This window comes from Crassostrea angulata, chromosome 10 (genome assembly GCF_025612915.1).
Source record: "Crassostrea angulata isolate pt1a10 chromosome 10, ASM2561291v2, whole genome shotgun sequence".
In the NCBI taxonomy this organism is placed as follows: Eukaryota; Metazoa; Mollusca; class Bivalvia; order Ostreida; family Ostreidae; genus Magallana; species Magallana angulata.
The window spans coordinates 10244290-10269473 of record NC_069120.1 but is presented as its reverse complement, the minus strand read 5'-3'; the positions used below and the strand labels follow the sequence as shown (position 1 = coordinate 10269473).

The following is a 25184-nucleotide window of genomic DNA, read 5'->3' as shown; positions in this document are numbered from 1 at the left end:
ATCCTGAAATTGTAACCGACAAATTTGTCCAGCAGTTATCATTTCAGGTTTCATCTTTAAAAAAAAAATCTCATTCTGGTTTATTTTGAATTCATAAGATGTTATCTGGATTGCGTCAACGTTGACTTGCTTCGAGTCGACAGATAACCTGGGCCATATCCTTTTTTTTTTCTTATATTGAGAACATTTTGGACACAAGCAACAAATGTGGCCCTGCGTGCACTTTCATGCACCAATGATTTTTTTTTCCAAAGTCCTATATGATGGATTTCAGAGCAGAGGTCTCCAAAAATATCAGACTAGGTCACAAACCTTACCTATATTCTGTCCACATTATCTAAGAATATTAGTAACATTTCGAAATTTTGCGATATTCGCAAGAATCATGGTCAAGGCTGAGAATCATATCACAAAGAGGCCTCATACACGGACAGTCACGGACGGGTTCCGCGGAAGCACACATATCAAACATGTTCCTCGTTGTGGTAATTTCGTTAATTATTTGTGATGTAGTATTCGCAGGTAAGAAAATGTTGAAATCTGGATTTTTGAAAAAATACTTTTAAAATCAAAAATGAAGGATATACTGATTAGAAAAGAATTCTAAATGCCTATTTTATTTGATCACACGTACTTGTATTATTTCTGGGATATTTGGGGTTTTTTTTTTAACTCTGAAGCGCACTACAAACTAAACGATTCTATTCCAATTAGATTCAGGTCATTCTGGGTGTGGTGGCCCAGGTTTTTTAAACCGACACACGGGGGAAATCACATCTCACAATCACTTTAACAACCATAACCATTACCATAGAAACAGCAACTGTCATTGGAGGATCCGAGCTAACGCTGGTCACGTGGTTCGGTTGTCGTCCATCCACTTTGATGTTGAGCCCGATGCAAAGTATTTTTTTTCATCTATTTGTATATATTTTTTTTACCAATGTGTACATCGATACCTTCAGCAAATCCTTAGAACAAATTGTCATAGAACAATTTGAATCTTCATAAAAAAGTAAAATTGATGGAGGTTGGGGGCCAACAAGCTCCCAATAAAATTCTCTTATAAGTTTGTTTAGCCATAAATTATTACTGCGTAAAGAAAACCCATGCATAGGATTAAGGTTAAAAATGAAATATCATCAGATTATTTTCTTACACTCCAACAGATAATCATTTCTTCGTTTTAGGGAGAAAAAATCATCACGACCATCTAACAGTGTTAATGTTTTGACTTTTTCCCTAGTTGTGACTACGACTATTTAAATATCTACGATGGTAGTTCCAATTCCGCTAAGCTAATTGGAAAATTTTGTGGTGGAAGTGACGTAGAAGTTGTTTCGTCATCTCGGTACCTTTACCTTGAGTTCCATTCGGACGACAGCAACGAATTCACTGGCTTCAAATTCAAGTACTCGTTTCAACAGGCTTCGGGTAATTTAGTTTTTGAATTTACTGAATTGAAAGTTCAGGATCAAAAGAACTTTACAGCCTAAGGGTTTCGCTTACATCCAAAATCTTTAATGGCACCTGTATAGTGCGGATAGTCTGGATAGTATATTGCAATTATTATAAAAAACATGAAAAAAAAAAATTGGACACAAAATACGTGTTCATATCATTGTCCAATTTACAAATCAACAAAGTCATAGGTCAGCATCTGCATGTTTGCTTTGAAATAAATATTGCAATGAAAAAAGGGGGACACATCAATACGTGTAGCATGAATGAGTTCCTGAAATTAAAGATGGTTTGAAAAAGGCAATAAAAGAGTTAAATTTTATCTTCTCATATAGCTGGTTGTGGAAACTCTTTCTTTATGTGCAAGAACCACAGATGCATCCAGAAGAGTTTCCTGTGTGACCAAGAAGACGATTGTGGAGATAACTCAGACGAGTCGGCCACCTGCAAAGTCGCTCCTAGTAAGTCAGTCAAGATCACCTGTCAAGTCGCTCCTTGTAAGTCAGTTAAGATCACGTGTCAAGTCGTTCGTAATAAGTCAGACCAGATCACCCGTAAAGTTATTCCTGGTAAATTAGTTTAAATCTCTTGTAAAGTCGCTTCTGGTAAGTCGTCATCCCTGTAAGTCCTTGTAAGTCAGACCAGATCACCCGTAAAGTTTATCTATGTATTTATATTGCCGTTTTATGAACATTGAATGCATAAGATGTGATTGCATGTCAACTCTTTTACACTTTATTATGCCTTTAAGTAATATGCAATGATAGACGTGGATGTTTTTGTATAAAGAGACGGTCAAACTATAAAGTCGTCCCTTGTAAGTCAGTCCAGACCACCTGTAAAGTCGCTCCTAGTAACTCAAGCCAGGTCACATGTCAAGTTATTCCTTGGCAAGTTAAACCAGATCATCAATCTTTAAATGAAATCTAGCCATTGCAACCACCATATTTAGACATTGCCCAAGAATGGTTCGTTGCTTATAGCGGTTTCTGTAGAAATTATTAATTTAAGTCTAAGTTTTTGAGGTGAAACTTTTTTTCAATTGTGAAGGTTTAAAGACATTTGAACATGTAATGAACCTCTACATATGTATTTAATTTCATTTCTTGTTTATATTTGTATCCTTTTGACAACATGTAAGCAGGTGTAGTTATTAAATGGCTTTTGATATAGTTTTTGAGGGATTTTTTTGTTTGATATACACTTGGAATTTTTCCTGTCAGGTAATTGTGCAGAAAATGAATACACCTGTGTTGCGGACCAGAAGTGTATATTGAAGACCTGGCTGTGTGACGGTGAACCAGACTGTGCTGGGGGTGATGACGAGGCAGGGTGTGGTTTACAGACAGGTGAGGCTGCCTGTACATGCACGTGTGTGTGTAGGGGGGAAAATGTTATGTGAAATTATACCACTACCGATGTCACGCGTAGCTTGGGTTGAGGACAAGCGTGAAAAGACTACAGAAATGAGATGTTGTCAAAATTTAAATAGTTTTGAAAAAAACCAATGGATTATTGATAATAAATAATAATTGTCATAGCGCATTCACGCATCGTATCAGTAAAACTTTAAGAAAAAAAACGTTACAATAGAACTGCTTTGCAAGGGATATTAATTATGATAACTTCTGTACTGAAAATGGTATGGCTGTAGAAATTATGACCCTCTGAAGTAGTGTCTAAATACATCTGTTTTCATCGCGCAATAGTAGGTTATAAATCTTCTACAAAATCATGTGGTAATGCCATCGCAAATGAATGCACGGAAGCTATACATGTATGTAGCTCATTTCATAGATTTACACGGGTAGTATAGCAAGTATAATAATTTGTAAAAGGGAGATAATCCAAACTACTTTTACGTCTCGTCAGTAAGGGTCCAGCAGTACTTACACTTCTTTTGAATCTTAATAGGGATATCTGGGTGTGGTAGCAGTTCTATGCAGAACGGGACATCAGGAGTCATCAGCTCTATGAACTTCCCCATCGAATACAACAACGACTCCAAGTGTCATTGGGATATCAATGTACCCCCAGGAAAGGTAAAGATGGATAGCTGTGATACTTTAATACTGTCTTACTACCTGTAGCGGAATGATTGAAAGCAAATAAATGTATTTGCAGTACATCAAACTAGAATTCAACAGAACATTTGAGGTTGAGCCCGGAGAGGGGCCTGTTTGTGAATACGATCGTGTCACAGTGTACAGTGGAAGTGGAGGCCGCCATTTTGTCGGTGAGTGCAGGAAAACTGGTTAAACTGGTGTCCAAATTTACATTTATTCCGGTCACGGTCGATTCTTGCACAAAACTCTCCCTGCTTCAGGTGTTTTTATAAATACCAGTGCTAGTTGTAAAGTCAAAAGGAAGATCTATTTATTACAAATTTTCTACACTTTATACAACCATCCCTCACGATAAATTAAAGTCCATGCTTTTAACATTATTGATAGCTGCTTTTTCAATAAAAATGAATCATCTAAATTTGATTACCATGTCATCGGTCATTTGCAAAACTATTTAGTTAAAAACCATTCGGATTGTGTACACAAGTACTCTGAAGTAGATATTTAAAAGATGCTTGAGTTTCTGATAGACATCATCTATGTAGTTTTGGGAAATAAACTTTTTCATTTCAGGAGAATACTGTGGATATCAAGCCCCCGATTCAGTCATCATCCCGGGCTCTCACGGAATAGTGCGCTTTTCATCAGATGAAGGGGAAAGTTTAGCAGGATTTCAAATTAAGTGGACTGCAGTTGATGGTATGATCCAATGGGGTTCTTATCCTTTTACAACTCTCTTCTATGTAAGTAGGGATAAGAAACATCTGTCGAAGGATTAATCCCTAGCCAAGAGGAATATATTGTGCTTTTAACTCTAAATTTCAAGTTCTTTATGGTTAAAACTGTGCTAAAATCCAATTTTCAACATGGTAAGAAAATTGTCAACAGTTGTTAGTGGTATAGTAGTTTTCGGAATCTACGTATTTACGAATCATTGAAACAGTATACAATTATTTAATGCTTGAGCAGTCAATAGACCAGAATATTTTTCCCGAGGTGCAGGGAACAGCTCAGTATGATCTATTGCCTGAGGCCAACGGCCGAGGGCAATAGATCATACTGAGCTGTTCCCTGCACCAAGGGAAAAAATTTCTGGTCTATTGACTGTTCAAGCATTAAATAATTGTTTTATTACCTAATTGATTTTTTAGTTTTCGGGGTTTACAATTTGCATATTGCAGATGGTTTTCGTGCCATTATGCAATATATTAAGATTTTTTTCATCTTTTACATGCACCACACCTGTTGCATGCATTACAACATCTCAATTTAATATTAGTTTACACAAAGAAGGGGGAGTCTTCAACCCATTAGATTTTAAATAGTCTTTTACCTTATATGAGGCTTTAACACTGTTAATTATTTGATACTCCATTTTTATTACATTGAATTTGGTTTCACCAAGTACTAAGAACAGCGTCTATGTAAAGGAATATACATTCCCTGAGAACTATTGAAAGGATGTAACATTAACATACACGCGTTCTGAAATACGTCGCAGTCTATTGACCGGCGGTCCAATAGATCGCAGTCTATTGACCGGCAGTCCAATAGATCGAGATTGGCGGTCTAATAGATCGCAGTCTATTGACCGGAGGTGTCGTATAATTTAAGGTCCGCCCCGTAAAATGGTCCGGCCGGACCTTTAATGTTAACATTTAAGGTCCGGCTTTCCCCTATAAGAAAAGGTCCTACCCGTAGTTATTTGATTTAAATAAATTGATTATTCTCTTTTGCTAATGTACTTGTATCTTAAAGATGTCTTTGTTTACATAATCCAGTCAGCCATTTGCGTATAGTTTATGTATGACCATATTATTTTAATAAATTACTTTGTGGAATATCAAATATTGATAGCGGGTTAGATTTTAACAAATTGTTTAAGAATCTGAAAAAAAGAAAACCAGGAGTGTTTTGTCAATAATTTGCAAACAACATGTAGTCCATTTGTTTTTAAATCTCTTCTGGTGTGTATAATGTATTAGCATATGGTTTCACAACAGGTGAACACGGGGTAAAAGATCTAGAAGCCCTGCAGGTATTCACACCTGTGCTTATCAGAATACACCCCTGAGCTGAGAAAGAAAAAAAATGTCTTCGCTGTATATTGTTCTTCGCAACTAGATCATCTTTTTAGCTTGCGCTTTGTGTAAGAGCGTGAAAAGACAAATGAAATTAATTAGATGATACGTGTAGCTATGATTAAAAAGCATGTTTAATTGACTACCGGTAAAGTGCTTAAAAAAGTAATGAAAGTGATAATGTTGTAATAATCTCTCTCTCTCTCTCTCTCTCTCTCTCTCTCTCTCTCTCTCTCTCTCTCTCTCTCTCTCTTTTCATAATATGCATGCCATATTGCTAAAAAAAAATATAAGTGTTTATTCCCGACAGTATTTGATCACCTCATTATTTCAAAAAACTTATTCCCTCTTCCTTTAATAAAACCTACAATACTTTTATATGTATATAATATATAGTATATAATATACATGTAATTAAGCAAGGATTTGGTAACAAGTAAGTAAATCCGTTTCCATCGATAAAGTAAACAAATTTCAAATTTTTGAAATGTCCAAGTTAAGATTTTTCTGAAAGCACATTTATGAGAAATTAAAGACAGAACTGATATTTACAAAAATTGCGTTGAGGAAGAAAATAACAACATGTAGGTGCAAGGTGTATAATTTGTAATAAAATTGCTATGTTACAAAGCGCTATAATGCAGAAATATATTTGTAAACTGCCTAAAAAAAACAATATCCTTGCGGTTTCAAGAAAAATATGTATCTTCGTGGAGTGAAATATTGATGTCCTTATCAAAAAGGACAGTGTCTATGAGTCTTGCATTGGTATAGATTAATCTCTCTCTCTCTCTCTCTCTCTCTCTCTCTCTCTCTCTCTCTCTCTCTCTCTCTCTCTCTCTCGTTTCAGTGGGTTGGACCCAATAGTATACACTGTACTTAGTAGTTAAAAAAAAATCCGTCCCGTTGAAATACTGAATGCAGATAATTAATTTTCATATTGATACTTGTATTGATTAATCCCGATGATCTTTTATGCTGGGGATAGGACCTTATATTATGGTTCCAGAAAAGGCACGCCTGTTGGAATACCGAATGCAGAAAATTAAAATTCATATTAATACTTGCTTTGATTGACCCCGATGTTCTTTTAATTTAGGGGTAGGACCTATTAATATGCATCAAGAAAAGATCTGCCTGTTGAAATGCTGGATGCAGATAATTGCATTAATTAATATTAATACTTGCTTTGATTTACCCCGATGATCTTATGATTATGGCTGAAGAAAAGGTCCGCTCGTTGAAAAAACCCCAACATGTCAGTACATGTGGTTAAACAAGGAATTAAGTAGGTAAATACATATTGGTAATGTTTTGAGGTTTATCGATAATTTTTTTATTCAGAGGGTAGGACACATTTATCATAGTACAAGAAAAGGTCCGCCCCATTGAAATGCTGTTTGCGAAAAAATTCACAGAATGTTGACCTGATGACCTTTTTTTTCAGAGGTAGGACCCAATATCATAGTTCAATAATAGGTCCGCCTCGTTAAAGAACTGCATAGTCATACATGACATAGGCGTCAGAACCGGGGGGCTTAAACCCCCCCCCCCCACTTTTTTTGCAAAGTTAAACTTAACCATAAGACACATAGCATCAGGGAGAGGCCACCCCCCCCCCCCCACACACACACACACTTTTTCTCGCAGCAAACATAATTGTTCCTAGATTTATCTTTAAAAGAATGGAATATCAATAGTGATATTGAGAATCGGAGATTATACTAGCCCCCCCCCCCTCCCCCTTCCCCACGGATGATGATTAAGAAATTGGGAATTTCATGATTTGGGAAGAATTTTTTTTTGGTATGTAATTTTTTTTGGAGTTACAACTTTCTCTCTCTCTCTCTCTACCCCCCCCCCCCCCCCCCACTGATAAGGATTTTCATGATATTTGGAATTAGGTGATTTTGTGTCGAGATTTCTGATGATTGGTCTTGCCCCCCCCCCCCCCCCCCACAACCACTTTCAATTTGCTTCCGACGCCACTGCATGGATGCAGTGAGTTTGTTATAGATTCTTGTAGTCATATTTTTCAGTTGATGTTGATCTTCTTAATGTTGGAGTGTACAGGAAATTGATTTCAGTGTAGGTTTTATTTTAAAAAATGTATTCAGGGTAGTAAAACATTGTCTATAATAATATTTATATAAATGGTTTTCATCGTAAAATATTTCTATTATTCTTTGTGAAAGAAATAGTTAATGATATATGTGAGGGTACCAGGCAGCCAGAAATCTAGAATAAAATTTTACCGGGATGTGAATATTTGCCTTTTTCACACAAAATATTTTATATTTTCCACAGGTGCTTGAGGACAAGACCCAGCCCCCAAACCCCCCCCCCCCATCCAAATCCTCGGTATGGTTGACTTTTTTATAGAGATTTCTTTGAAGTCATGTACACAACATGTCTAATTTTAAATATCTAAAAATTAACGGAAAATAAACGATTCATGTAAAACACCCCAATTGCATTTGAAAAGAGGATCTTTTATATATGCAGGTTGGAGTTGTTTTAAATAAATCGTTTATTTTCAATTAATATTCAGATATTTGATATAGAACATGATGTGTACATAACTCTAAACGAATTTCTATCAAAAAAGTGTCAACTACCCCGGGAGTCTATATCGAGGGGGGTCCTGTCTTCAAGCCACTGTGATATTTTCTTTCTAAGAAGAAAATCCCCTTAAATTCTTTTCCAGATGCAAAATGCACAAACAGCTGAAGGAATATGGCCCTTTACTAATCTTACATGTTTTTAATTTCTTATAAACAAATCAATTTCTTTGGATACCCCCCCCCCCCTTTGATTATAACAAAGGCAAAGGTCCGATCCAAAAATAAAATTATAGAAAAGAAGAATCGAAAAAATGAACAATTTATCATAAACAATTTCGCAAAACTTACACACAAGCCCTAGTGCAAATGAAAATAGCAATGATAAACCGCTTGCAGGTATCGTAGTAATTGAATTGTAATTGATATTTGATTTTAAAATGGGTAACTTTTTTTTTTATAAAAGCTTGTATCATATTTGAAAGTTGCGCAAAAAGGGGACGTGTGAAATGTCCATTGTTTACATAACAATCTCAAACAGTAAGACACCTGAAGGTGTGAACCCCTCACACCTGCAGGGTGGTGTGTGTATAGAGCACCTGGTTCAAGCCATTGTTTAATTATTGACACCAATCAGTTTCATTTCCTGTTAATATATTAAGATCGACCAGCAAAATTAACGTTGAAATAACTATTGTGATTTATTTGTGTTCATCAAGCTACAAATGCATGCATAATATGTATTTTCATTTATATTCTGTGCTGGATATATACTGACTCACTTCGGGTGGGTACTCCTTAAAAAGAATGACAAAATAATCCCACTTATTTTGCTCCAAAATACTCGAAATTGAAAAAATAAAAATGAAAAATATACCCCGGACCTTTTATGTTAGGCGGACCTTTTCTTATACGGGCCGGACCCTTTTAGAGCAGAGGCGGACCCCAAATGTTAACATTAAAGGTCCGCCCCGGACCATTTTACGTGGCGGACCTTAAATTATACGACACCGGCAGTTCAGAATAGACGCAAATATCTAAAAATTCCTTTGATTAGGTAATAATTATTTTTACTCAATCCAAAAAAATGCTAATATATAAATGAAATCAAAGAACAAGCTTCTCCACTTCTCAAAAGGAATTTGTCAAGATCCAAACATCTTAAAAATAGTACAATCTTGCTTTCACTTCAAGGGGACCCTACCTACGTAAACCCCACAGTTGATCCTGGTCCATTTGGCTGTGACAAAGATATCTATTACAATGGGGCCGGAACCATTCAAACCCCGGGATTTGATCCCAGTGGACACTATAAGGACAACACAACATGCGTCTGGAGAATTTTTGGTCCGGAGGGGTACAACATTAAGCTCCACTTCAATGACTTCGGTACAGAGATGTCTCACCAATGTAAGTACGACAGTTTGAAGATCTATGACGGTCCCAGCGCCTCTGATGAGCTGATAGCTACAATCTGCGGCAACCGTCTGCCTCACGAGGAGTGGTCCAAAACCAACAACATGATGGTTGTCTTCACCAGTGACAAGGTCTACCATGACATCGGATTCAGGGCCGTCTTTACAGCAGTAAAACCTAATGGTAAACCAAATTCTTCATCACCACTACATCTTGTAGCTTGTACGTTGAATTGATGACATCGACATTCACTTTTATTTTTTACAGACCACCAGGTTACGGACATCGCAGCTTGTACTGGTACCCCCGACCGTCCTTACGGCAACGTCTGGAACCATTCTGTCCGATCTTTACGACGGGGTTACAGAATACCCTAATAATCTGAACTGTCAGTGGAAAATCAACGCACCTGTCGGCAAAGTGATCACCTTGTGGTTTAATGTGCGTATTTTCACTATGTGTATAGTTCATCCATTATTCACTCTTTCAATAGACTACATTTACAAAGATGGTTTTCGAATTCTGTAAAGTGACCAAGCCAGATATTATCCGTTTATAAACCGTTAAACTCTCACTGCAATAGGCTTTGCCACGTAGCTGAAGAATACACGTGTATATGATAATACAAATGCATCGTAAAATTGTCTTTTAACTTCCTCTTTTCTAACTAGGCGTTTGAAGCGGAGAGTACGGAGAACTGTAACTATGACTACCTGTCAGTTTACGACGGGAAGAACTCCTACGGCTTGCTGATGGACAAGCTCTGCGGGATGGTGTACCCGGAAAAGATGACGTCAGAGACCAACCACATGTACATCCAATTCATCTCGGACGAAACCGCGGGGGGATTCGGCTTTAATCTGACCTACACCATTGAAGATCCATTACGTCAGTTTTTTCTTCTGTTTTAATTTTTTTAATATGACATAGAGACCCGTTGTTGTCTATTAAATCTAATATTTTCTTAGCACTTCACATATTGATGTAAATTACAACATAGTGAAATAAGCAGCCAAGCAAGTCATAAAGGTGCCATGCAACTGATCTTGGTGTACCATTTTAGCTTCCTGCCAAGACAGCGAGTTCCGTTGCCGGGACACACACTGCATTGCCTACTCCAAGGTCTGTAACGGACACGACGATTGCGGCGATGGATCCGACGAGTTGGTCTGTGGTAAGATTCACATTTTGCTTCTTGGCGCCATCAGCGTCAGTTTAGCAAAGGAATTTGCAGCGACATTTAAAATTGACCAAAGAGAAATTGACACTACGATTCTTATTTTCGATCTTGCAGACTTTGGCAAATTACCAATCTTTTTCAAAATACATGTACATCTTTCATTTCAACTATGTTCTTTGTACATGTTTATTTTTAACTAAAAGTTCGTAACAGAACTCTTGCGTTGTTAAGGTAATGACGGTGTCTGTGGGCGCCCAGCGATTAAACCAATCGAAAGTAACACAAGGATTGTGGGAGGAAGAGAAGCCATCCCTAACAGCTGGCCCTGGCAGATCTCTATGAAGCACTACGGACGTCACAACTGCGGGGGCAGCATCATCCACCCACAATGGGTCGTCACTGCCTCGCACTGCGTGGAGGAGTAAGTTGTCATCGACAAGTCAGATACATATCAGAATATGCCGCCATCTATATAGATAATGGATGAAGTTCCTCGTAAAAGGTCCTTGTTGTTTGTTTGAGATAAGGCTGGTTTGTTGTCAGTAGATTCTTCTCATTATTGTAAAAGGGATGAATACCAGAATATCACACATTTTTTTTCCGATAGGTTGTAGTTCTGAATTCTTTATACATGTACATTCAATAAATCAATGGCGGCTTCTTTTTATCAATTAAAGACTTACTTAGAATCAGGCAAAAAATTTCAAAATCTGTAAAGCTTTGCGTTTTCTTAGCAATCGCAACCTGGACCATCTGACCATAGAGGCGGGCAAGCACCATGAGAAGAAGGACGATCCCCATCAACAGATCCGACGAGTCACCAAGATCCTGATGCACGAGAGTTATGACTCTGACCTCATTGACAATGACATCACTCTTTTTAAACTGGACAAGCCTTTCATTCTGAACGAATACGTCAACATCGTGTGTCTTCCTGAAGTTGTCGTGGCGGATGGCGCCAACTGCATGGTGACAGGGTGGGGAGATACAAAGAGTGAGATATACCTTTTTTTTCTAATATTGGCTCAAAATTATAAGAATCAGACTGAGTAGATCACTGTACTCTCCATTACACATTACAAGATCTCAAGGTATCGAAATAGTTTAACGCCAAAATCTGAATCGCTTTGATTTTACCAGACACGAGTGGCGCCGGTTTACTGAAGCAAGCGTTGTTGCCCATTGTAAACGTAGACAAATGTAACAGCACCGACTATCTGGACGGGGACGCCACAGACAACATGCTTTGTGCTGGCTATGATCAAGGTGGAATCGACTCTTGTCAGGTAATCACGTGCAGACGACAACATCACCAAGTACTGCGATAAAGTTCACGTATTAGTACTATTAGTATATTATTATAACATGTACATGTTTTTATGGCTTTCAGTAAGTGTATGGACGTTTTTCGATCATGATGATCTCAACTACTTGAGTTACGGTTGTAATGATATGTTTTATTCTGATATATAGGGTGACAGTGGCGGTCCGTTTGTCTGTAAGTCTGGAACCAAGTGGGACCTCCAGGGAATAGTCTCATGGGGAAATGGGTGTGCCGGTGGGTATATCAGCAACACGTTTCTCAATCAGTCAAATTATAAGATACGTGTACAGGTATCTTCTTTTTCCAATGGGACATAAATATAAGGATACAATTTATTCATTTATCGATTTATTTGTTAACAGAGGAGAAGAGTCCTGGCGCTTATACCAAAGTTATTAACTACATCCAATGGATTCAAGAGATGGTAGCGTCACACCCTTGACATCGTATTAACGAAGCTCATGCAATGTAGGAAGAACAAATGAAATTAAATGAAATTATAAAACTATTTCTCTTATTCATGCCTTCGATTATCTTTGCCAAAAACAAAACAAAAATTGTAGATTTGAATACGAAAATTATCTTTGATGACAAAATGGTTAATAAAGTGTTCCTTGACAAGACTATTACTGGTAAATCCTGAAATTGTAACCGACAAATTTGTCCAGCAGTTATCATTTCAGGTTTCATCTTTAAAAAAAAAATCTCATTCTGGTTTATTTTGTTTTAAAGCAATTGAAAATGCTAATGCAAACTGAGTTTAGTGTATTTGAGAGGTGCAAGGGGTCGTCTGACTGGCTAAGATAAAAAACAATACAAGTTAACAAGTTAACAATTTACCGATCATATTTGTTTTTAAGTTGAAAAAGAAAATACACTATTTATTATTGAGGCCCAATGTACACATTTTAAAAACCAACAATCACTTCTTGGAATGACAAACACAGCGGTTCTTTAGATATATTGAATTTAAAAAGTCAACGTAATTCTAACAAAGTTTTCGCGTAAAGTCATTACATTTTAAAACGTTTTATAAATGACGTTACGTTTTTCGCCATGGTTACATCGGTAAACTAGCGGCCATCCAAGAAAGAAAATGAAAAGAAAGAGTCCAACTAAGAAAAGTTCTGAGGATCCCAATACGGTAATAATGGTGGTTATTATGAACGCATGATGTAATGCACAGATTGGTTCAACTATTGTTTTATTATCGTGTACACACAGTCTAATGCAATGATCGATTCTACGACTGTTCTTTTACTATGTACGCATAATGTAATGCATAATCATATCGTTTCAACAATTGTCATGTACAATTACTGAAAACCGCTATGTGATGATCTGCAAACAAACTTGTACTATCATCATACTGTAATGCACCTGGTGCTGCTTCATTCAGTTCTTATTCATTGTAAGTGTAAGTTATAGCCTATAAAATAAAAACTAATACGTATGGACCTTTATACAAAATATCGTCTCCAAAAATTAATTGCTAGTCAGTCAAAGAGAAAGACAGTGCTAAGTTTTTGAGAGCGCTTATTTACCTCTTTTTACGGTACGTCTGTTTCACAATGGGAAATTTACGTTATGTCAATGCGCAGTTGCGTATTGACAATATTTTGAGGCCTTTTTGGGTTCAGATGCTGTTTTTGTTTAATTTTGTCTATTTATTTGCCCTATTTTTGTTTGTGCTTCTTCTACTGCACAGTAAATCCGTCAGAACGTCTTAAAAAACACCCACGCGTGTATATACATGGGTACATCTGCCAGACTTCTCCTTACATACAGACTTATCGCTGATTTAATTGTCATAACACACCGACATATTCACGCGCTAACAAGTCAGACACTATTTCTTGACTTTTCTGGAGCGATTGCGGCGCTTGATGACACAAATCTTAGGACGTTCATAACTTCATACCCTATCAAGAAAAGTTTATGATAAAGTACAGTACATTTCCATTATCCGATAAAAATACACGTAAATCTTATTAAAAAAATTATATGCTACATAAGTAATAACAAACTGTATTTTTGTAAGTAAATAAAATTTTTTTCACAAATAAGTCATTACATAATGTATTTTACAGATAAGGGATGTAGTTGACATGATCAATGACGTCCCTGTGGACTGGAAAGGATTCAAGATACCGAAAAAATCGACCAATCAAAATCCAAACATTACAAAGAACCAAGTATGTCTGTCTGTCTGTCGTTCTGTCGCTCTTTATGTATCGATTATCATAGTTTACTTTCATGTGATTTTAATGATGACTGACATTCTGCTTTAACAGAGAATCGAGCCAGATGACCGGGCGAACATACGGGAAAATTGTCTGGAGAACGAAGAATGGAACAGACCCAAAAATCAGACACATCCGCATCCAACAGAGAGGTTAAAGTCAGTCAAGCAACATTCTTTCGAAAAGAAAATACTTAAGAAATCTCATGAAAAGAAGGAAAGGATCTGTAATTCAGAACAGTTAGACTCAAATTCAGAAGAGAAGGAAAGTAAGCAAAAATCATTGAGTAGAGGACATAGAGATGACTTTGAAATAAGCAAGCAAGATAAAGTCGAAATACGTAGAAAAATGTTCGAGGAGAAATACTGGAAGACGCAGATACAAAGGAGGTATGGGGTGGACCAGAACCCCTATCATCACTTACTAACTCATCAAGAACACAGTGCAGACCCTAGACTGCAAAAGTGTGCATCATCACCCCTACCCACCCCCATACCCGCCCAGCCTTCGCCTTCACCATCACCAAAGCACGACTCCCAGGAACCCAAGGGCACGGATCATACGATGGGCAAGGCTCGAAGGGAGCTGTTTACCAATGACACTGCGAAGCAGAGACGTGAGCGCGAGTATGAGGAACGGTTACAGAGAGAATTCGAGCGGAGTAGAGAGGAGAAGAAGGGCGGGCCCAACAAAGCACCGCGTGTGTGGTTCTATGGAACAACTTATTAGTTATTGCTGTCGTTTGGTTTTTTCACCCACAAATCAATGGCCATCTGCTTTTGCTTCATAACACGTCTCTTTCATGTTGAATCATGTATACATGATTGGCATGGTACATGTATTTTGAATTCTTGTAAATAAAATTCTGAAATTTGTGAGGGCTTTTTCGCGTGATCGCGAATTTGTAAGATATCCTTTGTATGATAATTTATGATAATATCTTAATTTTATTTTAATAACTGGAAATGTTGAATTGATAATTGATAATTTTTTCTAAAGATATGAACAACATATAATCGATTTTTTGCTGTCTTTCATTCACACATGTTATACATCTAACAGTTAAAAAAATCTCACGACAACAACAATAATTATTCATTTCCTAAATTAAAATTATTGGAGTATTTGTTTGTAGTGGCTCCATGTTTTGAAAAATGAAATACTGTACTCTTTTTGGTTTGAACCTATTTTATTTTAATATAATTACGATGGGATTGGGCACAAAGTCTAAAACTTCTGTAGACCTCTTCCAATACAAAAATTGACATATATATATAAACAATTTCACACATGCAATTTTTTTTGTATACTATACTTTTGTTGCATTTTAAAGATCAAATTAGAATAAAACAATATGGCTGGCTTTTTCTTTATTGATGGCGGGTTCGATGATATTTTTTTTAATTGCATTTTTTTCATATTTGATGTCTTGATTGCACTTCCTACAATCGTCATATAGTTTATAACTTAGAAAATAGAATGGTTAATATTTGATAACAAAAATCAAAAACAAATTAAAAACGATTTCATATCGTTGGGGCGGGTGGGGACGGTTAAGAGTCATACAAGTGTTTGTCATCCGACATCGATAAATAAATAACACATTTAAAAAGTCATAACACTTTGTACATTCTTTGTAATTAATTAAATGGTTTTCTGAATAAACAACGGAAATACAGGTTAGTTACAGTATAAGAAGACTAAATACCTGATAATTTATAGGACATGATTTAAACTCAATTTTTTCAAAATTTATTTCTCCATTTTTAATATCTAGAATGGTCAATATGGATGATTTTGATGTTTTGTCAAAAATATCAATTATATTCGTACACAAATACCATAATGAAATTGCACAGTATAGTTCTTAACTACACTGTACCACAATTTAGTTTAGTATGTAGGTACACTGACGCAGCTTCTGACATAGATAGATCTACAAGTCAGATGTCGGAAATGTCGGACAAATCAGTCGGCGTTTATTAAGGACGACCCATCAGGCCGTGTTTTGTATATCGTGTAGTGAGGGTAAAAAGGTCATAGATTCCTCCGCTAGGCTATTAGTGCCTTTAATCTGGGTTTTATGATATTTTGATATGATGATTTTCTGAGATTTATTGAAAAGTAAATTTTACTGTAAAACTTATCGATTTCTGTGAAAAAGATTTAGCCCATATAGAGAAATGGGTTATCTAAATATAACTATGTACATGTATGTGTAAACATTTTGAGACAGAATAAAAAATAAATTCTTCGAATCGATTACTTCCCTTTGGACTCCTAAAAAGCCCTTCTTCTCGATTTAAGATTTATTCGTATCTAATAATGATTTTTTGGTCTTTTTATATCATTGAAAAAAATTAACAGAAGTTAAAAAGTTTTATTACAGGTACAGTAAATATTGATAAATTAATTGTTTATACAAATACAAATACAAATACAAATATTTTATTGGCACAAACACAATTACAATAATTGGCAAAGGCCCAATGAATATATAAGAACATCATTGTATGTTTACAATAGTTTCATGGACAGTATATATATTTTTACTGATCTATATAGATCAGTTTAACATTTCCTTAGACTAATTGACATCTGTGTTCAAAGCAGTCATTAATGAATTTAACAGTAATATTTAAAATAGTATGTATTTCACTATTTAAACATACATGTAAAATGTATCTTTCTTTGTCCAAGTTATTGGCAATATTTATTTTACTTATCTTATAAAAATTACTAAAATAGCTGTTCCTTAGATGAGAATAGGCTTTACATTGAAAAAGAAAATGAGTTTCATCTTCAATTGCACCAGTTTTACAAGCATTACAATATCTTTCATTCCTAATTGTGGCATTATATCTACCACTTTCTATTGCAAGTTTATGTGCACTTAATCTTATTCTACTAATAGAGGATCTCTCAGATCTTTTCCCGAGTATATCAACATAAGGACTTCTTTTTCTCATATATAATTTTTGAACAAATGAAAGTTTTTCTGAACTAAAAATTTTTGATGATTGCTCTTGGATACATTGGTCAATGATTCTTTGCTTTATGTTTGGTAAAAAGTGTTGAATTGTGCTTTTATAATTACTAATGTTTGAGAATCCCAAATTGTCTAGGATGCCATAAATTTTCTTAGTCCAGGAATTGGAATTGATCGTTCCCTGATATAATTTAAATGCCAAAGAATTAGATGTTATCAAGTGATTCCAATATTTAATGCTTGAGAATGAGATTTTAGACCAAAGTGGTAACCTGTTTAATTCTGCCAAACAACCAGCATTAGATGCTTTGCAATGTAATCCAAGTATATCTTTAAGAAATTTTACATGAAATTTTTCGATAACTGAAATATCTTTCAATGAGAGATCCACTCCCCATATTTCACAACAATAAAGAAGTACAGGAAGTACAATAGAATCAAAAAGTTTTTCTAAGAGCTTACATGGATTATCAATACCAATTATACCAATTATATATGCTACATGTATTATATGCATGTATTTACCTCCACTATAAGTATTTTCTCCTTTATTTCTTAATAAGACAATCGATTGTGATTCACATAGAAACTGATTTAAGCCCGGCCATTTCACAACCATGTTTTGTTTCTGTTATGCTTTCTAACTTCATTCCCGCACGAAGCACCAAAGATTGAATATGTTACATACATGTATAATAAAATGTAGATATATACAAGGTAGTTATATATAGAATTCAAGATGCATCGCAGAAAATTCCAAGGCATTTAATCAATCACAAAAATTGTTATATTTATTGTTCAATTTAGTGTATATCGAGTTTCACGGGGGCAACATTTTTGAGGAGGTAAACGGTTGATCTATTCTACCTATATGATACGTCACATTACTGCATATCAATATTCAGCACTCGCTGACTAAACCCCGCCCATTACACCGGCGCTCTTTAAAACTGGTGTGTGTATTCCAGTTTCTCTTGAATAATCGTAAGACACATCGGAATGTATGACCCGCCCACAGCAGGCTCTCACAACATGACGTCTGGTGTAAATAACAACAAAAGGAACGTGTGCAAAAAATGAACCATACATCAGTTAAACAGTACCAGATGCCCTCGGTAGAGAGAAAGTGATACCCAGTCCCAAGACGCTCACAGACAGACAAACGGCAGGATGTCCAACTTAGAGTACCAGCCGGCGGAGACCCTAACCGTACAGCTCTACCGCCCCGACCCTAGTGTCTCCTGGGGATTTCGACTCCAGGGCGGGGTAGACTTTAGCACCCCCCTCTCCATACAATCGGTAAGTGCAAGTCTTACACAGGTGTCTCTGAAAAAAGTGTTTCCTAATCGTTTGATAGTTCGAGAAATAAATCGCGGTTCATTGGCAGTATTTAAAGGTTACTTAAAGTTCTGCTGAAAATAAACATAAGGCGCTTTTTTTAATACCGAGTTTCGCAGTAGTCTGTAGAATGTTGCTCTCTGCTATATTTGGTTTGCCGCTCAGTGGCATGAAAGAAGATACTTCCTATCGCCGGCGTAATGCGCGGATCAAATATTTCAATGCCTTATTGATTTGATCAAAGATTCGAATTGTCAACTTATGCCAAATCTCTGTGAAACTCTTGGATGTTATATTTATTTCAGCAATAAATTTTTTTGTAAGGCTAATGCATGGAGGCAAAAATGAAAACACACTATTAATTAAAAATCAAATTCAATTTTTATAGAATAGGAATACTTTTGTTTTTTGCAATTCTGTGTTCTGCAATAATTGTGGGTTGATGTATTCCAGGAATTTCAAGGGTAGAAGGGAATGGAATTTTCATACAATTAGAATATATTATTACACATTGTAGCTCCTACCATGATTTAACCAAGCATTTTATAATCAAAACCATTTGTGTTAATCAAAATGAATAGATAATAAAGCCTTTTCTGTATTTGAATGGTAAATATACTAGCTTTGATACTGTAAACATTGTGTTTTGTTTGCTATGAACCATTTATCATTTGTCCAAATTGTCCACATTTAACCTCAGTGAGGTGTCCCCAGGGATCATAAACAGGGACATTGGTTATTGTTATCTCAGTCTGGCCCTCTTTGTCCCTGCCTTTCTGTGACTTTGACCTTGACCCCATTCTTTTCATGCAGTTGCCTTTGGTTTTGATACAGTAAAAGTCAGATACTTATCTTGGTCAGTAGACATATAATCTGATTTGTTACAAACATTTCTGGTCAAACATGTTTATTCTTTTGGAATTTGTGGAGCATTGCTCAGTGGGTCCATCCAATGAAATAATCTAGAGCTGTTTGTAGGTGAACCCAGGGAGTGTGGCCGAGCGCAGTGGATTATTTGCAGGGGATGGAATCCTTTGCATTAACGATACCAATGCTGATGATCTCTCACACGAACAGGCCAAAATGTGTATCATCCGGGCAGGGAATACCATCACCATGACAGTTCAAAGGTTAATGCTGCTGTAGTAGTTATAACATATCTGTTATCATTATTTTTTTTTACAAAGCATGTACATGAATCAATTTGGAGATGGTGCCTGTGCAGTATACATGTGTATGAATTTGCAGTTGGCTATAGATAATGCATTTTCATTTTGCTAAAAGCATTTATATATAAATATTAAAAAATTGGTGGCTGATAGCAGGTGACTTAAATTTAAAACTTCTCTAAAATAGGGTTACAAAAAATATGCCATTTTCTGTCTACTAATATGATTTTTCATTGGGGATGATGATGGTTAATATGGTTATGAACGAATTTCTTAAAAGAGGTGCAGTCAAAATTTGGAAACCCAAAGTGACTCCTATGTCGGACCTTCGACCTGCCCAGATGAACACCATCAAAACAGCCACAGGAGATGAGGTGCAAACTGTCCAGAAAACATCACTGACTCGTGAAAATCAACCAGTAAGTCTTCAATATAATAAAGAGACTTGCAAGTAAATTTTCAAGTGTTATATTCAATAAAGCATCTTGCAAGTCAATAGTCAGAGTGTTAGATTAAAAGCATCTTGTAAGTCAATAAATTGCTAAGAGATTTAAAAAATGATGTAGTTTGTAAGTCAATAGATGAGGTGCGACAATAATTCAACTTGTATGGCATTAGGTGAAGTGCTAGATTCAATAAAACTATTTCTAAGTCAACAATCAAATCATTATGGATTTAATAAAACAATTTGTAAGTCATTAGTTGAAGTACCAAGTCAACAAAGAGTCTATAAAGTAACTTATAGGTCAAAAGTCATATTGTATAATTCAATAAAGCAACTCGTAAGTCAATTGGCTAAATTAAGGATTTGCTAGATTCAATAAAACTTGTAGCTTGTAAGTACCGGTACATGTAAATACGGTAGATGAAGTGCCAATTAACTTCTAAGTTAACAGTTTAAATGCTAGATTCAATAAGGCAATTTGTAAGCAACACATAAGTCAAAAAGAACTCTTAAGACACCAGATTGCTTATTTTCAATAAATTCTTTCAATTATTCTTAAAGCTACAAAATTTACATCAAAGCAATTTACAGATTTGCTTGATTTGGATCCAGTTACATAGCCCCATCAATATTTCTTATACTTTCTTTAGTAAGTGTAAATTTGATTTTAAAGAAAGATATTGGCCTTTCTGTTGTTTAGAATTTATAGCCTGTATGTATATTTGATTTTGAAATGATTGTTACATTCTCCCCGAGAATTGATATCTTTTGGAGACCTCTCTCTTTACTTCATTGACTCATGCTGTCTGTATTTCAGACCTTTCATTCTCTGTATAATGAACCTTAATTTTTAAATACTTGCTTTACTCTTTGTTTTACAGTGTGTTCTGTTGATGATTCACTGTAAGTTTCATCAATTTAGATGCATTAAGTTTTTTTAAACCCCAAAATCTTAATGCCTTACTCATTTGAACTATTTCCTTAAAGTTCCGTTTACAAATTCATGCAAAGACATTTAAATTTTCCTTTTCAAAATGACGAACGTATGGGAGATACCTCACCTGTCACAACCTGTAAATCACATTGGAATGCACATGCACAAACCAATCTCAATCACAGATTCTAGGCAATACATGCTCATAACATGGAAAAGAAGAATCCTTCCTCAATGTTGTACTGTTATTTAATGAAGGCTAGTGGATCGTTAAACCTGATTTCAGTGACCCCTGAGCGATTTAAAAAGTTCTGATTTTTCACCTTACTCACTTTTTCATCTTTGCTCCCAAAAGAGCACCCCTTCTGCATTGGTCTATATTTCATGTTTTAAAATTTTGATCCCTCCACAACTTTTCTGAATTTTACACTGGATTATTTTCTTTTTTGTTACTTTAGACATAAGTCACTTTAATTGACTGCTTTTCCTGTAGGAACCTTTGAACATTGGTAGCAGCTACAATAGATCAGGCAAGCCTTTTGCAGCACAGCGCCAGGTCCAGTCTCCAAAGCAGGCTGTGCCCAATGTTGTCCATGCCCAATTTAACTCGCCCATTGGTCTGTACTCAGCCAATAATATTGCTGACACATACGCAGCCCAGACGGCAGGAATTCAACAACAAATGCAAGAGTAAGGTTATACTTGATTAAAACAAACCAAGCTGTGGTGAATCATTGCAACCACAAAATGTTTCATAATATGTTACAAAGTGTGTTGAAATTCTCATGGTCAAGTCAAAGCATACACTTTGCCGTAATTGCTAACCAGGTGTTTGGAAAAAAAATTGATAGATCACTTCTCCTAACCTTTTGGTTGTGTTTAGCATATGTAAAATCTAGCTAATGTGAAAAAAAGATAATCAAGTTGTGATTAAGCATGCAGTGGAGCATTACAAATTGCAATATTTACTTTTCAGTTTAGATGTAACTCAGAGTCCTGTTGGGGCCAAGATGAGTGGCACCTATCAACCTCTGGAAGGTGAAGAGACAACTGATGATGCTGTGCCTGTTGTGAACTCTGATGATGCTGATGTGACCCCTGTGACCTCTGATAATCAACTGTCATGTGACTCCCAAAATTCATCTTCTAACCAACCAGAATCAACCTCACAAATTGATACTAATTCGCATGATGCAAATGAATCTAAGCTCAGTATGTTGTGGTTTTTCAATTTGTTTTAAAAACAAGATTGTGAGTGGTGTGTTAAACAATTAAAAGTGGTAATCAGCTGGTAATGGAACATGTACAATAAATTATTTGGTTTGCATGGTCATGTAATGGAAAATAATTTGTATAACAATTTTTAAAATAAAAAACAATTATTTAAGGAAAATATGTTAATGCTTAAATTTGAGATACCAGTATTGCTATATAGTTAAAACACTTTTGTGATAATCTAAAATCATTTTTAAAATTTAATTATATTGATTTTCATTTACCACATGGCAAGCTAGAATGATTGGTTTTCTATAGTGATCAGTACAAACTTTAAGTATCCACTTTGGTTTAGTTTTTGTGTTTTTACTGGGTGTTTTGACAAGTGTGAATCTTCAGATCATTAACTCTCTCATTGGTGTTGTATTTGTTTTGCTCTAAATAATTCTAGGAATGAAACTTAACTTTTACTTGAATAATTCTGATTTGCTTTTTGAATGTCTCTGAACTTGAAAACATTTTGAGTGTAAATTTATATTTTATAGTAATAAGTATATGAATCAATCAATTTCCAACTGACCCTCTGTTTGCATTAGTCGATGAAAGGAGTCTCCTCTCTTACTTACAGACAAACCCTCAGGGTTCCGGTCAGTGAGGGCTCCTGATGCTGTGGATCCATCCCAGTCCAAACCTGCCCAGGAAAATATGCATTGTGGGGACTGCAACATGCTTGTCACGTAGGTACTTTTACAATTGGAGCACTTAAAGTGCAGAGAAGTAATAAGAGCCTGTTAAGGAGCAGTAATTTCTGAATCTGGCATATGTGTTTTTGCTTGTAGGGGAGTTTTTGTGAGGGTGAAAGGTGTACCATATCACCCACAATGTTTTAAATGTACTTCCTGTGGGGTAAACTTGAAGCAAAAAGGTAAGGTTTATATAAGTTGTTGAATTAAAATATACAATATCCCAAGTCTCTGTTTTTATTGTACTCTAAAGTGAAAAACTTTATTTTTACTAAGGAAAAAGATGTGTAATTTTTCAAAAACCAGTTATACATTTGTATTCAAAATTTTTCATTGTAAATGCTCTGACATATGAAGAAATTGATACATATGTTTGCTAAATGAGTTTTTGGCTTTTCAGGCTACTTTGTCGTTGATGGACGATTATACTGTGAAGTACATGCCAAACAAATTGCCCAGCCCCCTGGTCCAAACATGAAGGCTGTTCCTGTGTACCGCTGAAAGAAATTAGTCCCCCATGAGTTAACTATGATACTGTGTTAGTACCTTCAGTTGATGATGATTGTATTATCACACTAACTCAACATCAGTGTGTTAATTTATTATACAATAAGGTGGGATCTAGTTCCATATGTATGATTTATATTTATGCATGATTTTTTATTGACTTCAACAGAAATCCAGAGAATTATCTGCTCAAATGTACCTGAACTTTACCATTATGGACGATATTGGATAGAATTCATGCATATGAAACTTTATCCCTGTAGAGTGTGTGTTGAACCTTGAATGAAAATGTATTTGTGTGTCATTATTATCCCAATATATTTATACACTAGTGTATGCCCCTGAGATTCAGGATAAACTGAATATTTTACATCTCCCACGGGTTTATAGTCAATAGATCTAAGTCATTGTTTGTGTTTATCGGGAGTTTTTTCCTACTGGTCATGTAAAATGCACAGCCATCTTCATTTTCTTTGACATTTTAGAACTCTTTTCAACAATTGTGCAATCCCTTGATTCAATTAAACAAGTTGAATTAACTAACCATTCAATGACTGCTGAAAATACAAAACATGTACATTAAAATCCCCAATATACTATTGCTTATTTATTGTATATCCTCAATGATTATGCTATATAGTCTTCCAGAATTTACTTGTATATTTACAAAAGCTGCACTCTATTGTTTGTTTTTTTACCTACATATTTTGTGTGTTCTAGTTTATTATTTATAGCATGAATTATACATACCTTCTATAGTTTACATTTACATGTAGTTGCTGTAGGGTGAGATAGGAGTCTGCCAGTCTCTTACCATTGTGTACACTCACTGTTAAAAAGAGCACCTGTTTCTGAATTACTTCCCCTGATAAAAAGATCGTTCTTAGGCCCCTGTTCTAAAAGAGTTGATTTGGTTGTACTATTTTTTCATTATAATAACTTTTAGTTCCATCTATGAATCTTGCATTTGGCTCCCTTGGTTGGAGTAAGACTATAGCTAAAATATGACTATAGAAAATGTCTTTTAAGGGGTGGGTTTGGGAATGGGCATGCAGAGTTTTGGGCTCATTATATATTTGGTCAGATCTAGATGCAATATTTATTTGATAGAAAGTGGAAGATAGGGCATTACAGTTTCCTTCCACATTTCTATATGACACAAACTTGGTCTTTTAAACTCCAAATTTGACTCGTCTCATTCAATTGGTTGCATCCTTTAATGTTGATAACAGGGTTTTTTATGATATTATTGTCCTTAAAACTGTTGTGAATTGTGATACATTGTGTTGAGCATAATAAGATTACAATGAACCTTTATATGTGTACTGTGTGGTCAGTTGTTATTTAATTAAAAAGTTTATCACCGCTTTATTATTGCAGTTTTTCTGTTAAACATGTTTATAATGAGATATGCTTTTATATATTACAGATGCTTTGAAATCTGTTCAATAGAATATTTTCAAAAAAAAAAATTGTTGCTTGTTATTTAGTACATAGTATCAACCCCCCCCC

At 35.5% G+C, this 25184-nt stretch overlaps 2 protein-coding genes and 1 pseudogene across 4 annotated transcripts; all 3 read left to right on the top strand.

Moving 5' to 3' along the window:
* The first annotated feature begins 412 nt into the window (after window positions 1-412).
* LOC128166636 (suppressor of tumorigenicity 14 protein homolog) lies at window positions 413-12597 on the top strand (annotated as a pseudogene).
* A 551-nt stretch (window positions 12598-13148) lies between these two features.
* LOC128166638 (uncharacterized) lies at window positions 13149-15601 on the top strand. The gene is made up of 3 exons (XM_052831929.1): window positions 13149-13233; window positions 14180-14284; window positions 14384-15601. Exons 1-3 carry the CDS (start codon window positions 13186-13188, stop codon window positions 15059-15061), a joined length of 831 nt encoding a protein of 276 aa, XP_052687889.1. The 5' UTR covers window positions 13149-13185; the 3' UTR covers window positions 15062-15601.
* A 2693-nt stretch (window positions 15602-18294) lies between these two features.
* On the top strand, window positions 18295-25184 carry LOC128167071 (PDZ and LIM domain protein 3-like). Of its 3 annotated transcripts, XM_052832587.1 has the most exons (9): window positions 18295-18620; window positions 19638-19789; window positions 20109-20247; window positions 21701-21897; window positions 22184-22419; window positions 23051-23159; window positions 23262-23347; window positions 23566-23703; window positions 23842-25184. In XM_052832587.1, the coding sequence occupies exons 1-8, from the start codon at window positions 18492-18494 to the stop codon at window positions 23664-23666; spliced, it is 1149 nt and encodes a 382-aa protein (XP_052688547.1). In that variant the 5' UTR covers window positions 18295-18491; the 3' UTR covers window positions 23667-23703; window positions 23842-25184. The 3 variants fall into 3 exon arrangements, with proteins under 3 accessions (XP_052688547.1, XP_052688546.1, XP_052688548.1); XM_052832586.1 differs by having other exon boundaries at window positions 18297-18620; window positions 23566-25184; XM_052832588.1 differs by having other exon boundaries at window positions 18299-18620; window positions 22184-22245; window positions 23566-25184.

What these genes read in the sequence shown, in the direction of transcription:
- LOC128166638 (XM_052831929.1), top strand. Translation starts at nt 13,186, where the DNA reads ATGAAAAGAAAGAGTCCAACTAAGAAAAGTTCTGAGGATCCCAATACG. An exon ending in GTTCTGAGGATCCCAATACG is followed by an intron (nt 13,234 to 14,179) that starts GTAATAATGGTG and finishes TGTATTTTACAG; the next exon opens with ATAAGGGATGTAGTTGACAT. An exon ending in CAAACATTACAAAGAACCAA is followed by an intron (nt 14,285 to 14,383) that starts GTATGTCTGTCT and finishes CTGCTTTAACAG; the next exon opens with AGAATCGAGCCAGATGACCG.
- LOC128167071 (XM_052832587.1), top strand. Translation starts at nt 18,492, where the DNA reads ATGTCCAACTTAGAGTACCAGCCGGCGGAGACCCTAACCGTACAGCTC. An exon ending in ATCACCATGACAGTTCAAAG is followed by an intron (nt 19,790 to 20,108) that starts GTTAATGCTGCT and finishes ATTTCTTAAAAG; the next exon opens with AGGTGCAGTCAAAATTTGGA. An exon ending in GACTGCAACATGCTTGTCAC is followed by an intron (nt 23,160 to 23,261) that starts GTAGGTACTTTT and finishes TTTTGCTTGTAG; the next exon opens with GGGAGTTTTTGTGAGGGTGA.